The 17,596-nt window shown below is 42.6% G+C and overlaps 1 protein-coding gene across 5 annotated transcripts in view; it reads right to left on the reverse strand.

Moving 5' to 3' along the window:
- Nucleotides 1-17,596, reverse strand: part of SEPTIN5 (septin 5) — a 136,029-nt gene that overhangs the window by 17,031 nt on the left and 101,402 nt on the right. For all 5 annotated transcript variants that reach the window (XM_082260337.1, XM_082260334.1, XM_082260338.1 and 2 more), the window contains 4 exons: nt 14,377-14,500; nt 14,164-14,298; nt 10,150-10,267; nt 251-352 (listed from right to left, as the gene is read on the reverse strand). In XM_082260337.1, the coding sequence (XP_082116463.1) occupies nt 251-352; nt 10,150-10,267; nt 14,164-14,298; nt 14,377-14,500 (479 nt within the window). The remainder of the gene's footprint in view (nt 1-250; nt 353-10,149; nt 10,268-14,163; nt 14,299-14,376; nt 14,501-17,596) is intronic.

Here is a 17,596-nt window from a genome sequence, read left to right on the forward strand (position 1 = left end):
TCTTGCAATGCTGAAGATGGAGGTAAAGTAAGTAATTACTCAAACTTCTTTCTTACAGATTAATTTTTGCCCTTTTAGACCACAGCAATGTTTAAATGTTGAAGGACACTGATCTAATAGGTGGACCTTGCAAAGACCAAACTCGCTCTCTACATATTAAAACCATTAGTATTAGCATCCTACTGTACATGGGCCTAGCAGTGCAGCATGCAAAAAAGATGGCACACTCAGTCGTCAGGTCTTGTGTTACCTTCAATTCCTTGTCCTGCTGTTTAAATTCATCATCTTCATCTGAGTCACATTCTGGGAACTGATATACTTTTATTCCAAACTTTTCAATTTCCTCTCTGACCTGTCAAAGTACAGAAAGGCTTGCCATGAAATGCAGAAAACTTTTCAGACAAAGGTAATGGGACAGTAGGCAGGAATTTTGTCATTAACCCTTATATAACCACTTCAATAAATAATGCAGACACATTTCTTTGGAAAATAATTGGCCACGGCCGTTTATTATTGGTTTCAAAATTTTTATTACAAAACATCAAAACACTTTAACAACCTAGCCACTATGGCTCAGGCTGTATAAATAAATACTTCAGAGAAAATTCATAAGTCCCAACCTAAAAGACTTGCCATAACAAACTTATTTATAAAATGATAAAACCGTCCCCCTTTGTGTACAAGAATGGTGACCCACCACATAACAACAACCGCAACATAAGGGAAGGGAGGGATGGGGAACACCACAGCTGTGCCTTCTGAGGCGAATGAGCGGAACGACGGAACCCCCTTTATATAGGCCCCCCAGACTGTTCTAGAAGCTTCCCCTGCCGTCACGTGTCCCTGCAGGTGCGCCCTGTCACCTGCAAATCCATGTGACCTTCTACTCTACAGCTGACATGCCTCAGGGGGACTTGAAATTCCTTTTTTCCCCACCCTTTTTCCCTGAGGAAAAAAGGAGGGAATAGAAACTGCCTACACTTGAACTCCTTTTTCCCGCCACTCTCCCGTGAGGAAAAGGGGGCATATAAACTGTCTTCCCCTTTTCCTATCATTCTTAGAAAAGTCTCAGTTCACCCCGTAATGGCCGCATTGGCTGTGGTTTGCACGGGCACGAATGCCCACCCGCACAAATGTGAACCTAGCCTCAGTCCCTCTTCACATTTTACATCTTTACCAGCAAAAGAATGTTGCTGCCTTGACTCCTAAGAGTCAGCTCACAAATTATGTTTAACCACTTATTGTGGTATGTTTTGCAACTGTGGATCTATAGCCCTTTATTTATCCAGTGCCATTTATGAATGGCATTGGATGAATAGGCATTTGGCAGCGGCTCCCCCAGGCAATCGCTGTGTTTGCACTCTTATAAGACAGCTGGATATACAGAGACCCTGTACCAAGCATGATCTAAGAGGCTGGGTTCCATGGGATTGCTGTGATCACATGGTACTTATTACAGTGCTGATCCCCCCCCCCCCCCTACTTTCCCTTACAACAGGCACGGAAAGAGATCAGTACTTATGAATAGGCACAGAGAGAGATCAGTACTTATGAACAGGCACGGAGAGAGATCAGTACTTATGAATAGGTACAGAGAGAGATCAGTACTTATGAATAGGCACAGAGAGAGATCAGTACTTACAGTATGAACAGGCACGGAGAGAGATCAGTACTTATGAACAGGCACGGAGAGAGATCAGTACTTATGAATAGGCACAGAGAGAGATCAGTACTTATGAATAGGCACAGATAGAGATCAGTACTTATGAACAGGCACGGAGAGAGATCAGTACTTATGAATAGGCACAGAGAGAGATCGGTACTTATGAATAGGCACAGAGAGAGATCAGTACTTATGAACAGGCACAGAGAGAGATCAGTACTTATGAACAGGCACAGAGAGAGATAAGTACTTATGAATAGGCACAGAGAGAGATCGGTACTTATGAATAGGCACAGAGAGAGATCAGTACTTATGAACAGGCACAGAGAGAGATCAGTACTTATGAACAGGCACAGAGAGAGATCAGTACTTATGAACAGGCACAGAGAGAGATCAGTACTTATGAACAGGCACAGAGAGAGATCAGTACTTATGAACAGGCACAGAGAGAGATCAGTACTTATGAATAGGCACAGAGAGAGATCAGTACTTATGAATAGGCACAGAGGGAGATCAGTACTTATGAACAGGCACAGAGAGAGATCAGTACTTATGAACAGGCACAGAGAGAGATCAGTACTTATGAACAGGCACAGAGAGAGATCAGTACTTATGAACAGGCACAGAGAGAGATCAGTACTTATGAACAGGCACAGAGAGAGATCAGTACTTATGAACAGGCACAGAGAGAGATCAGTACTTATGAACAGGCACAGAGAGAGATCAGTACTTATGAATAGGCACAGAGAGAGATCAGTACTTATGAATAGGCACAGAGGGAGATCAGTACTTATGAACAGGCACAGAGAGAGATCAGTACTTATGAACAGGCACACAGAGAGATCAGTACTTATGAACAGGCACAGAGAGAGATCAGTACTTATGAATAGGCACAGAGAGAGATCAGTACTTATGAATAGGCACAGAGAGAGATCAGTACTTATGAATAGGCACAGAGGGAGATCAGTACTTATGAACAGGCACAGAGAGAGATCAGTACTTATGAACAGGCACAGAGAGAGATCAGTACTTATGAACAGGCACAGAGAGAGATCGGTACTTATGAATAGGCACAGAGAGAGATCAGTACTTATGAACAGGCACAGAGAGAGATCAGTACTTATGAACAGGCACAGAGAGAGATCAGTACTTATGAATAGGCACAGAGAGAGATCAGTACTTATGAATAGGCACAGAGAGAGATCAGTACTTATGAATAGGCACAGAGGGAGATCAGTACTTATGAATAGGCACAGAGAGAGATCAGTACTTATGAATAGGCACAGAGAGAGATCAGTACTTATGAATTGGCACAGAGAGAGATCAGTACTTATGAATAGGCACAGAGAGAGATCAGTACTTATGAATAGGCACAGAGAGTGATCAGTACTTATGAATAGGCACAGAGGGAGATCAGTACTTATGAACAGGCACAGAGAGAGATCAGTACTTATGAATAGGCACAGAGAGAGATCAGTACTTATGAATAGGCACAGAGGGAGATCAGTACTTATGAACAGGCACAGAGAGAGATCAGTACTTATGAACAGGCACAGAGAGAGATCAGTACTTATGAACAGGCACAGAGAGAGATCAGTACTTATGAACAGGCACAGAGAGAGATCAGTACTTATGAACAGGCACAGAGAGAGATCAGTACTTATGAACAGGCACAGAGAGAGATCAGTACTTATGAACAGGCACAGAGAGAGATCAGTACTTATGAATAGGCACAGAGAGAGATCAGTACTTATGAATAGGCACAGAGGGAGATCAGTACTTATGAACAGGCACAGAGAGAGATCAGTACTTATGAATAGGCACAGAGGGAGATCAGTACTTATGAACAGGCACAGAGAGAGATCAGTACTTATGAACAGGCACAGAGAGAGATCAGTACTTATGAACAGGCACAGAGAGAGATCGGTACTTATGAATAGGCACAGAGAGAGATCAGTACTTATGAACAGGCACAGAGAGAGATCAGTACTTATGAACAGGCACAGAGAGAGATCAGTACTTATGAACAGGCACAGAGAGAGATCAGTACTTATGAACAGGCACAGAGAGAGATCAGTACTTATGAACAGGCACAGAGAGAGATCAGTACTTATGAATAGGCACAGAGAGAGATCAGTACTTATGAATAGGCACAGAGGGAGATCAGTACTTATGAACAGGCACAGAGAGAGATCAGTACTTATGAACAGGCACAGAGAGAGATCAGTACTTATGAACAGGCACAGAGAGAGATCAGTACTTATGAACAGGCACAGAGAGAGATCAGTACTTATGAACAGGCACAGAGAGAGATCAGTACTTATGAACAGGCACAGAGAGAGATCAGTACTTATGAACAGGCACAGAGAGAGATCAGTACTTATGAATAGGCACAGAGAGAGATCAGTACTTATGAATAGGCACAGAGGGAGATCAGTACTTATGAACAGGCACAGAGAGAGATCAGTACTTATGAACAGGCACAGAGAGAGATCAGTACTTATGAACAGGCACAGAGAGAGATCAGTACTTATGAACAGGCACAGAGAGAGATCAGTACTTATGAATAGGCACAGAGAGAGATCAGTACTTATGAATAGGCACAGAGGGAGATCAGTACTTATGAACAGGCACAGAGAGAGATCAGTACTTATGAACAGGCACAGAGAGAGATCAGTACTTATGAACAGGCACAGAGAGAGATCGGTACTTATGAATAGGCACAGAGAGAGATCAGTACTTATGAACAGGCACAGAGAGAGATCAGTACTTATGAACAGGCACAGAGAGAGATCAGTACTTATGAATAGGCACAGAGAGAGATCAGTACTTATGAATAGGCACAGAGAGAGATCAGTACTTATGAATAGGCACAGAGGGAGATCAGTACTTATGAATAGGCACAGAGAGAGATCAGTACTTATGAATAGGCACAGAGAGAGATCAGTACTTATGAATTGGCACAGAGAGAGATCAGTACTTATGAATAGGCACAGAGAGAGATCAGTACTTATGAATAGGCACAGAGAGTGATCAGTACTTATGAATAGGCACAGAGGGAGATCAGTACTTATGAACAGGCACAGAGAGAGATCAGTACTTATGAATAGGCACAGAGAGAGATCAGTACTTATGAATAGGCACAGAGAGAGATCAGTACTTATGAATAGGCACAGAGGGAGATCAGTACTTATGAATAGGCACAGAGAGAGATCAGTACTTATGAATTGACACAGAGAGAGATCAGTACTTATGAATAGGCACAGAGGGAGATCAGTACTTATGAATAGGCACAGAATAAATGGGTCAGCGGCTGCTGATCCATTCATTCTGTAGCAGTGACACAAAGATCTTTTTTTAAACCCTTTCCTGCCCCCCTCCTCTCCTCCACACATGTATATCAATATTGTTCCTAATGACCTGTATATTAACCCCTCACCTCCCTTATCCTGCCCATTTGAATATTAACTCCTTTCCATCCACCCTGCCACTGTATGTGACCACTACGTTAACCCCCTTCACCTCCTCCTCCCTCTGTACAATAATGTATCTAGTGAACTATTCTAAAACTGTATGTTTAACCCCCTCCATACTGGCATGTTTCTTCATTTCCGAAAAAACCTTAGCAAAAAAATTATTCACCTTCGGAGTGTCTAGCTTCCAAAAAAAGGGTAATTTTGGGAGTTTTCATAGTATTCTGTTATTTTAACCGATTGCCGACCAGCCAAGAAAAAACGTGCCTGTTAATCGTTTGGCGGGACCGCTAGTGGGGGCGCTCGCCGCCAGGGGCATGCGCTGATTGGTCACAGGGGAAGCCAATGAGCGGGTCCGGTGGCCGCGATGTCTGCCGGGCACCCGCAATCGCTTCCCGTGGAGAAAGAACGGCGGTCTGTCGTTGTAAACACGACAGACTGCTGTTCTTCCAGTAATGAACACAGGGATCCTATGTTCCTCCTATTTAGGAACACAGGTCTCTGTGTTCATTCAGCAAGCCCACCCCCCACACAGTTAGAAAGCACTCCCTAGGGACACATTTAAAGCTTTGATCTCCCCTGGTGTTACCCCCTTCCCTGCCAGTGTCATTAGTACAGTAACAGTGCGTATTTTTAGCACTGATTACTGTAGAAATGTCACTGGTCCCCTCAAAAGTGTTAATAATGTCAGGTGTCCGATCTGCCCCCCCACAATGTCACAGTCCCGCTAAAAATCACTGATCGTCGCCATTACTAGTAAAAAATAAACAAATAAATTAATAAAAATTACATAAATCTTTCCCCTAGTTTGTAGATGTGATAAGTTTTGTGCAAGCCAATCAATATACACTTATTGGGATTTTTTTTTACCAAAAATATGTAGAAGGATACATATTGGCATTATATGATGACATTTTTTTTTTTTTTTTTATTGGGAATGTTATATAGCAGAAAGTAAAAAATATTTTGTGGTGGTATTTTCTTTTTCAGAATTGTTGCTATTTTTTTGTTTATAGCGCAAAAAAATAAAAATCGCAGAGGTGATCAAATACCACCACCAGAAGTCTCTATTTGTGGGAAAAAAAGGACATCAATTTTATTTGGGTACAGTGTCGCACGACCGCATAATTGTCAGATAAAGGGGGTAAAACCTTCCAGTCCAGAAGTGGTTAACAGAAAGTTAACACACACTTAGACGCACTTACACATGTTTACACGCATCAAGCTAATTTTTTCGGCCAAAATGCTGCTGCTTCTGGATGCACTAGCAGTGTTTTTTTTTCTTCTGCCTCTAAACACCTATGTATGCATGGACACATAGGCTAACATGCAAGGACGTTTAGAGGCCGAAACAAAAACAAATGCCAGACACCCCTAGGAGCAGCATTAAAAAATGTGTGCATGAGGACTAATTGTCAGTCGAACCATCACAGCTCTGAAAACTGAAAAATGGCCTGGTAATAAAGGGTTGTCACAGGCTGGCACTCGTGCATGGGGGTCCGCAAGGGGGGGCAAGTGCCCCCCCAGAATCTCAACTTCACCTTTAAAGTGGTTGTTAGGACACTTTATACCATCCTGTCTGGTCTGTTTAATAATCTTGTGTGCCCGTGCCCCTGTGTCTGTGTATGTGTATTAGAAAAAATGAGCCGTTCTTTACCAGTTTTCAGAGTGCTAATCGCCGCACTTGACCGGCCAGCTCTCTCCCCATCTGGCAGCTGCCTGAAGTGGGCAGGGCCGAGGATTCCCTGCTGACGTCAATCAGGAGGAGAAGAGGAGGCAGAGAGAAGGAGAGAGGCGGCAAGTCACGTGAGCGGCGCACTGAAAACTGGTAAAGAACAGCTTATTTTTATAAAACACAGACACAGGGGCACACTGGGTTATTAAACAGACTGTAGACAGGATATGAAACTTTAAATTAAACTACAGCAGCGGGAGGGGAGGATGCGGGCACTGACACAGGAGCAGACAGGCAGGGAGGGAGGGGGGAGAGAGGACAGAGGAGGACAGGAGGGACAGGAGCTGCAGCTCGACTCAGGTGCCCCCATAGCAAGCTGCTTGCTATGGGGGCACTCAGCAGGAGGGAGGGGCCAGGGGCACCAAAGAGGGACCCGAGAAGAGGAGGATCTGGGCTGCACTGTGCAAAAATCACTACACAGAGAAGGTAAGTATAACATGTTTGGTATTTTTAATACAAAAAACAAATAGACTTTAATATCACTTTAAGGAAAAACTGAAAAATGTTTATTATACAGGCAAGTTGATAGCGGCTCTGTTTAGCACAAGATTGAGAGGACAGTCACCCATGACACTGTAAAATATAAAACCTAAAAACTGGGGAGTCTTATTTGTCTGACTTTTAGCCCCACTAATTCACCTTGTACAAAAACATATTACAGGTGTAAGCCTGTTCAACTTTTATACAATAAGACCCTCACAGTGGGGGTACACCCATTGTGGAGGTTTATACAGTTTGGATACAACAAAAAAGTTTCCTATTAAATACATCACTCAAGGAAAGTGAACAATTGCCAGCAACAAAGTTACGGATTTAAATTCTAAATCTTGAATTATTTATCTTGCAATCTGTTCATGCAAATTTCTGTAAACTGAGACATACAGACTCAACAAATTTTGTTACAAAATATTATTTTATGCTTTATGCTTGCAGGCATGAGACTGAATTGAAAATTGGTATTTTTTAAACATGTTACAGCTAATGAGTTTGGAGTTTTGATACACGGAGCCACAGATGATCATTGCAACAGCACAGAATCCAATATACTCATATTATCAGGATTGTTATAATTTCCCAGCCAGCTGATTATACTAGTATGATTACTCAGTGTGTGGTACATATTAATACGAATTAGTTGTCTTGACATGGTCTGTATTTTGATGTTATTATATTCTTATTTTTTGTACAAGATGTAATCATATTTTAATTGCTAATAGATACATTGATGTTCTGTGTGTGTGTTTAATTTTATACTTTTGTAATAAAAAAACCTTTTTTTGTACCCAAAGTGCATAAGCCTCACTAGAATACCACTTTCGTGTCCCCTGAACTCCTATGGTCTAATATTGCACACACATAGATATCACCATCACTTTGTGAGAGCACTATATTACATCAACATTTCTAGATTGTGTGGCTCCTTAAGATCTGCTGTAGACCGATAATTCAAAAACTTTTTTAAGCTAGAAATGATCTCCTAATTCTCTGACGGTATACGTTTGGTAAGGCAGCTATTTACATCTATATAGAAAAGGGCCAGTGCCATCAAAGCGGAGTTTCAGTAGTTTTTTGCTTTTTAGATAAAAGTACCCCTGGAAACTGCTTGTGCTTTAACATTTAACTATCTTTTAAACTGTCCTCTGATTTGTTTTTGTGCAACATTTAGAACTTACTTTTTTCATGTACTGTAGAGCGCGGCCATCTTAAATGTGGGCATGTGAAGCCGCTGTGTCTCTCTTCCAGGATTCTGTGCATATCGCCACCTTGCATCCCATCACTTCCTGTTTGGAAATGATGCAATGCTACCAGCTGGCGATGCCCATTGGCTCCTGGGATTGCTGACACACATCTCCCAGGAGCCAATGCACAGCCGGAAATGACGTACCTCGCTGCGGCGCAATACACCGGAAGAGGAAGAAAATGCCTTTATATAAAAGGTAAAAAGACAGAAAAAAATCAAAATGTGGGGAGGGCAACGGAGCAATTGCTCCACCGAGAAAATATTACTGACTCTGAGTCCGAGGATTCCGGTGCCACCTCCTGTTCTGGGATTGCAGGTTCCCGACCCGCCATCCCCGAGCATTAGTGTGAAGAAAGGAGCCGACACTAGAGGAGGCAGAGCCAATGCTTCTTCTATAGCGCCAGCTCCTATCACAGGGAAAGTGATACGAAATGTACTCCGCCTCCGCCTGTGACAGGAGTGATACAGGAAGCATTGGCTCTGCTCTCTACTGCAGCCGCATGCTTCCTCTAACACCGCTCCTGTCACACTGATAGTCAGGAATGGTGGGTCGTGAACCAGCCAGCAATACCCACCAACAGTACCTGCCAAACGTACCCGTCAGCAGTACCCACCAGCAGTACCAGCCCTGTAGGACAGCCAGCAGCAGCCACCAGCCATACCTGTCTGGGGGACAGCAGCAGCCAGCGATACCTGCAGGAATCCTGAGGAAGAAGTCAAGATTGAGGTCAGTTGAGGTGCAGGTAAACGGCAGTGCATCCATGTGAAAGCAGCCTTAGGCCCCTTTCACACAATCGGTCTAATCGAGTCCGCCTGTCTGTTTTTCGGGTGGACCCAATTCACCTCTATAGAGCGTTAGATGTAAATGGACTTGTGTACGCTTACACCCGCCTATCTCCAATCTGATCCACTTAAAAAAACAGAAGGAGATCTGTCCGCTTCTGTCTGGGCAGATCAGATCAGTGACCCATAGAATAGAGCGGGCTGTGTCCATGTCTGCTCTGCATATGCTGAGTGGACACGCACGTCATCCGCCCGCTCCGCTCATTGTGGCCTGCGACCGTTTACCAAGGCGCTAAAGTGGCCCTCTCTCCTCAAAAGGTTGGACACCCCTGCTGTAGGGATATGGATCCCGGATAGAGAGGTGCACTATTGCAGCCTTACCCTTAGTTTTTCTGTGGTGTGTGGAGGAGGGAAGGAGTCCCAGATGGAGAGGTGCGTTGTACTGTAGCACATCAGGATACCCGTGGGGAAATCATAAAAGTCTCCTGTGAAGGTGATAAGTGTTAAGACCGCCACCATTGTCAACACTTTCATCACTGTGGTTGACAGGTCTCACTATTCTTCCCTACCTCCTCCGCACTGAGAGGAAGTGGCATCATTTTAAACGTGTCATTGTTTTAAACAAGGTTAGGACTGTAGGATACGTTAAAAACAGTTCTGTAAGCAACGCCCTATTTTCTGGCAGTGCCCCCTCCGAGACTAGACTCTGGATCCGCCACCCCTTTATGCATAGCTAATAAATTGTTGGACTCACCCGGTCTTTCAGCTTGCGAATTTCACTTGGTACCAAGCAGTCAGCCTTGGCAATCAAAGGAACAATGTTAACCTTCTCATGCAGAGCTTTCATAAATGCCACATCCACTGGTCGCAGCCTAAAACACACAGAAACATGCAGAGAGAGAACAGTAAAAGCCCAACTCTAGTCAAAATTTTTCTAACCCTCCTCCATTCTAAAACTAAAAAAAAGTTGAAGGTGAAGCTAGGCTTTTCAACAAGCTGCTCACCTTGCAGCAATAATGATGAGTAAGCATAACAGGTATTAGCTTTCATACATCTATTTGTATAAGGATGTTCTTTTAACAGACTCTTTATATGTTCTTCTGCAATAAACTACACCTACCTGCCTGCTCATAGCGATCCCTGGAATGTAAACGGAGCTGTGCATGTGCAGCTCAGCATACAGCAGCCAGGCCAATCCCTATATGCCGGAATGACTGTTTTCTGCACATGCACAGGAGTAACGTCAATCCGCGCCGGCCAATGAAGATGGCCAAAGACTGCAGCTGGCTAAAGGACCGTTAGAAAGGTGAGTATTGATCCCTTTAGTTCCTCTTTAAACAAGAGATACTGGGGGGATTAACTAAAACTGGAGCAGCTACACATAGTAACCAATAAGCTTCTAGCATCAGCTTGTTCAATAAAGCTTTGAAACTAAAAGTTCAAAGTGGATTGGTTGCTATGCACCAATGCAAAAGAAAATAGCAGTTACCTGGTTAAAATAAACCTACTGCTCCTTGTGTTATAGCTTTGGTGAATAAGTCTTTCCAATTAATAAAGTCTTATGCAGACCTCTGTACAGAGTGGGACATTTTTGGTACTGCTGGTTATGAAAACGAAGTACAACCAGTGCAAACATAGAGCCAGATAAAGCACCTACACTGGGATGAATAGGCACAACTCTACTGTAATAAATATATTTATTAATTCCAATGCAAAGCTATGAATGCACAAAGTGCAAACAGCAATCACGTACAATAACTCATGGAAACCAGGAATATACCTTTCATCTGCCGAGGGCTACATTCATACTGGCATAGGAATTTTATTGATCATATAAAGCATGGGTTTTCTGGCACAAACATTCCTGCATAAATAATCAATAAAATACTTGCATTTAAATACATAAAGACACATGCGTTCTAATGCATAAAATTCCAGCTACATCCTCCTGCTTTGTTTTCAATCCCAGAATGCACTTTTTGCATCTATGTATATGTGTGCATGCCTAAAATGCATGTTCTTAGATTTTTCCTTTTTTTTTTTTTTTACAGATCTAACTGCAGAGCATATTCATGCACCTATAGGCAGCATGTCCCCTTAAAAACAATACACAGAATTCACATTCATAAACAAAGAATGCATTTAATTGCATTTTTTATGGTTGTGTGCATGTAGCATAAAGACAGAATAATTAAAGATGATTAAGTGACTGTTTTCTATAGGTTGGCTAGCATAAAATTGTGCTGTGGATCCCCTTTGTTTTGTTTTATATAGGCGACTGCCTTTTACTTCATTTATGTTTGCAGTATTTATTGGGATCTTAAATCTAATGCTTAATCCCATGGGCATCTGATTTTTGTTTATCGCTGCAATCACGATGATCCTCTGAACCCGAACCTAGCAACTGCTTACACAGAATGTCAGATTCTCTTAATGTATGTTACCCCAACATTTCATATTCCTAATATGTGTCTGTTGTACCATGTACTTTTATGAAAAGTATCCTCTTCTCTTTGCTTCCTTTGTGTGAGATAATAGGTAATCCTCAGTCCCCCTCTGCTTTACTATTTCAAACTGTCCATGTCAGGCATGGAGCACATCTATCTCTGTGTGGTCAGTTTTGTTCCTTGTATTTTACGTGGGAGCACAGGCTGCCTGCAATCCAATGGTCATACTTGTGCTGACGCATCCCATTCATTGCTCTTTACTGGAAAGAACAGTGTACTGCTCTTTCTCTGCCTCCTACTGACACGTCTCCTCTGCAGACCCCATTGCCATCTCTCCAAGCCCCTTTTACATCCCCACCTCTCCAAGCTCCTACAGGTAATCAGATCAGAGTTAACCCGTGAATACCGAGCCTAGGACTATTGCTCTAACTCTGATGCGCACACTGATAACATAACATGTAACATGTGTAGCGCAATCATTGTTTTTGCGTGTAGGCACCCCAAGACATGTACACTTATGTTTTCACATGGCTATATTTGGGGGGGGGCTCAAAAATTTGGGGGGGAAAGAGGAGATTTTAGGTATTAGGGTGTAGCTTGAATTTTTTACACTCTTAATTTTTTTTTATCACATAGGGGAAAAAGCTCCCTATGTAAAGCATTTTTTGGTGACAGGTCCTCTATTATTAGGAAATCAAGGGTTTAAAAGATCCAATGAAGTTTCACCTTCCCTCCAATGAAGCTAATGGAGTGCAGATGGCACTCCATTTCTTTCTTTTTCAGCCATACCAGCTGGGGAAGGTGATGCCAGGACCTGGAAGTCACATTTTACACATCACTTCTGGGTCATAATAGGAAGGGGAAATCAGCAAACAGATGTGCACTGTTCTCCCTCCTCTCTACCCAGTGGTGATCCTAGGTTCACCAATGGGCGCACAAAGCACTAGAAACATAGCGGGGATGGTGGGGAAGGGGACTGGCAGTTACAGAGGGTGTGTGGATGAGATATGGTGGCTGCACAGTCATCGGATCTCACAGCCGACAGTTGGCTTGTCAGATTTACACACACTCCCAGCAGCTTCAGCTGCCGAGATGGTGTGTAAACACCCCCCATAATACATAATGTATGCATTATGTCAGTGCAGTTAAGAATATATTCTCCAATCGATGAGTTAGATAATAAGGTTTCAATAAACTGTTTAATTTCATGTTTTCATGAGGACATATTCGGTCACTGATTTAGTCAACTAGCCTAGTTTCATTGTTAGATTGAAAAAATGACACAGGTCCATCTAGTTTAACCTATGTGTGTGTACAGTATGTGTGTGGTTTTTATTCTCCAACAATTCCCACAGCCCTGTATATTCTGCTTCATGCCAAAGACATCTAAGGGCCGGTTTCCACTAGTGCGACTTGCTGTGCGACTTGACACATGTCAAGTCGCACAGCAAGTCAAAAGCCATTCGTTTCAATCTGGCCCGTTTTCACTGCCGCGACTTCAGTCGCGGCGACTTCAAAAGTAGTTCGTACACTACTTTTAAGCCGACTTCAGTGCGACTTCCCTCTATAATGAGGGACAAGTCGCACTGAAAGCCGCAGTTTACTTTCACTACGAAGTCGCGCTAGAAGTAGCACGACTTCATAGCCGCGGTAGTGGAGACGGAGACTAAGGCTGGGTTCATACTGGTGCGAACACATACATTGCATGTGATTCCCAACTCATTGCTGTGCAAATCACATGCAATGTCTGTGCGATGCGAATTTAGCCATACAGTTTGTATAGCTGAATACACATCGCATTCAAACCAAAATGGTACAGGACTCTTTTTTGGTCTGCACTGGAATCGGATCGCATGGGTGTTCACACCCATGCAATCCAATTCCTGTACCATTTCACAGTTCGCACTGCGATCGATCTGGGGGTGTCATTGCTTTACATTGACACAGGATATGCAGAGTTTCCTGCATCGCACCAGAGAACCCAGCCTAAAAGTTTTTTGACATTGTCAACACTCTCAGCTAGTACCACTTCCCGGGGGAGGAAGCTCTACATTGTTACTGCCCCAACAGTAAAGAACCCTTTCCTCAACCTAAGGTAAACATCCTTTCTTCTAACCTCAAATCGTGGCTGCGTGCCCTCTTCAGGGACCTTAGAGAAAACATTTTTATTACAATTACTGTAGTCACCTTTAATACATTTGTACATTGTAATCATATCCCATTGATCCTCACAACTGAGCCTGTATAATTTTTACTGTTTGTTGAAACACAGCAAAGCTTATATACAGAACACATTGGAGAAGAAAGCGTATCTTCTATACCCATGTCCAAAAGGTGAGATGAAGTACAAGCAGCAGTGCACTCTGTTATCCTGGATGTTTTTTCGATTCAGTCCACTTTCATCCCGGAAATACTGTTCAAACTGTTGGTCTATGTAGTCAGTAATGGCCTTCCAGCTGTGGAAATAGAAGAGCCATTATACAAGATCACAATAAGCAACCAGTTATATTCACTGGTCAGAGTACAGCGCTCACCATTCTGTGTTATTCACTGCATCCCCAAAGCCTGGAGTATCTACTATAGTCAGCTTTAGCTTCACTCCCTTCTCCTCGATGTCCACTGTGTGCTTTAAAATCTCCACTGTTTGACTTATTCTTTCTAGAGGGAAACAATCAGGATATACCAGAGAGGTTTAGTCATTGTACAGTTGCTACGGGAGTTGAATCTTCAACAATGGGACATTCATATATATATATATATATATATATATATATATATATATATATATATATATATATATATATACGTACATACACTTATCACAGTTGTTTCCCAAATTATAACTTTTTATATAAATCAGATCTCACTAAATCATTTTAGAATTCAGTTCATAAAGTGCCCAAAAAAAGAAGTGATTTTACCTATTAAACCTAAGGTGCTTCTATACAGTCTGAACAAGGCCCTACTGACTGCTACCTGATTGTCCAATGGAATTTCAATTTTCCATATAAGAATAGGGCATTATATATCCTAGACTTTATTTCCCCCTACTGACTTTTAAATAACCCATATAACGATACCATCCTAGGTGGGTCACCACGAAAAAATACAAAAAAATCAGGAACAGCTTTTTGCATTCAACCCACCTTTGAATGTGACTATGGCTATAGAACAAACATCTCTTCATCCATTGAGACCACTTGCCCCTACTGAATAAGTCACAGAACTAGGGAGCTAGCCTTAACCCCTTCATCCTTTTTTCCACCAGATTTGCGAGATTTGTTGACTGTTATATCTTGAAATTTCCCAATAAAAATTATTTGGAAAAAAAAAAAAAGAACAGGGCATCACAGTCTAATATATTTAGTGGCCACTTTATCAGGCACCTTTATCTAGAACTCATAAAGGGGTACACAAAGTCAGTAAGAATACTGTTCTGCCGGGCATTCCGATGGTACAGTATCTCACAAAAGTGAGTACACCCCTCACATTTTTGTAAATATTTTATTATATCTTTTCATGTAACAACATTAACGTCTAAACCACTGGCAACTAAAAGTGAATAAACCCCTAAGTGAAAATGTCCAATTGGGGACCAAGTATCCATTTTCCCTCCCTGGTGTCATGTGACTTGTTAGTGTTACAAGGTTTCAGGTGTAAATGGGGAGCAGGTGTGTTAAATTTGGTGTTATCGCTCTCACTCTCTCATACTGGTCACTGGAAGTTCAACATGGCACCTCGTGGCAAAGAACTCTCTGAGGATCTGAGAAAAAGAATTCTTGCTCTACATAAAGATGGCCTAGGCCAGGGATCCTCAAACTACATCCCTCCAGCTGTTGCGGAACTACACATCCCATGAGGCATTGTAAAACTCTGACATTCACAGACATGACTAGGCATGATGGGAATTGTAGTTCCTCAACAACTGGAGGGCCATAGTTTGAAGACCCCTGGCCTAGGCTATAAGATGATTGCCAAGACCCTGAAACTGATCTGCAGCACAGTGGCCAAGACCATACAGCGATTTAACAGGACAGGTTCCACTCAGAACAGGCCTTGTCATGGGCGACCAAAGAAGCTGAGTGCACGTGCTCAGTGTCATATCCAGAGGTTGTGTTTGGGAAATAGACGTATGAGTGCTGCAAACATTGCTGCATAGGTTGAAGGGGTGGGGGGTCAGCCTGTCAGTGCTCAAACCATACGCCGCACACTGCATCATATTGGTCTGCATGGCTGTCGTCCCAGAAGGAAGCCTCTTCTAAAGATGATGCACAAGAAAGCCCGCAGTTTGCTGAAGACAAGCAGACTAAAGAGATGGATTACTGGAACCATGTCCTGTGGTCTAATGAGACCAAGATAAATTTATTTGGTTCAGATGGTGTCAGGTGTGTGTAGCGGCAACCAGGTGAGGAGTACAAAGACAAGTGTCATGGTCTTGGGCTTCATGAGTGCTCCCGGAACTGAGGAGCTACAGTTCATTGAGGGAACCATGAATGCCAACATGTACTGTGACATACTGAAGCAAAGCATGATCCCCTCCCTTGGAAAACTGGGCAGCAGGGCAGTATTCCAACATAACGACCCCAAACACACCTCCAAGACGACCACTGCCTTGCTAAAGAAGCTGAGGGTAAAGGTGATGGACTGGCCAAGCATGTCTCAAGACCAAAACACTATTGAGTATCTGTGGGGCATCCTCAAAGGGAAGGTGGAGGAGCGCAAGGTCTCTAACATCCATCAGCTTTGTGATGCCATCATGGAGGAGTGGAAGAGAACTCCAGTGGCAACCTGTGAAGCTCTGGTGAACTCCATGCAAAGAGGGTTAAGGCAGTGCTGGAAAATAATGGTGGCCACACAAAATATTGACACTTTGAGCCCAATTTGGACATTTTAACTTAGGGGTGTGCTCCCTTTTGTTGTCAGCTGTTTAGACATGAATGCCTTTGTGTTGAGAGGAAAGCAAATTTACACTGTTATACAAGCTGTACACTCACTACTTTACATTGTAGCAAAGTGTAATTTATTTAGTGTTGTCACATGAAAAGATATAATAAAATATTTATTAATATTTATAAAAATGTGAGGGGCGTACTCACTTTTCTGAGATACTGTATGTATTCTGAAGCTAACAAATATTAATTCGATAGATATGTTGCCACAAGGTAGAAGCAAGCTGTCAGTTATACAGGCATTCATAACCTTAGACTCCTAGAGGAATAGGGGACAGTAAGGGGGACAAGGCAATAAATATGTTTTTTACACCAATGGGTGACAGGGGCACTAGAAGCCCCAATCATTCACCTTCTGCCCTTGCAGGCTGATGGCTGTACAGAAATACTGTGGGCAGCACAGTGACTTAGTGATTAGCATGTTTGTCTTGCAGCACTAGGGTCCCTGGTTCAAATCCCGATCAAAACACTATCTATATGGAGTTTGCATGTTCTCCCTGTGTGTGGGTTTCCATCTACTCTCCAAAAACATGCTGGTAAGTGAATTGGCTCCTGTTCAAATTGGTCCTAGTGAGCTTGTATGTATACATGTTAGATAGGGACCTTAGACTGTAAGCTCCTTAAAAGCAGGGCTATGAATGTACAGTATGCAAACCTCTGGATAAATTGTCGGTGCTTTATAACTATCTATGACAATTAATATTATGCTCAGCTTTGGGGCTGACTCTGTATTCCCCAGAGTATCTGTACATGGAGCTGAAATTGTGTCATATATTACTATAATAAGTATATTTTATCACCATTC

The sequence above is a fragment of the Pelophylax lessonae genome, assembly GCF_965119305.1.
Source record: "Pelophylax lessonae genome assembly, chromosome: 1".
Lineage (NCBI taxonomy): Eukaryota > Metazoa > Chordata > Amphibia > Anura > Ranidae > Pelophylax > Pelophylax lessonae.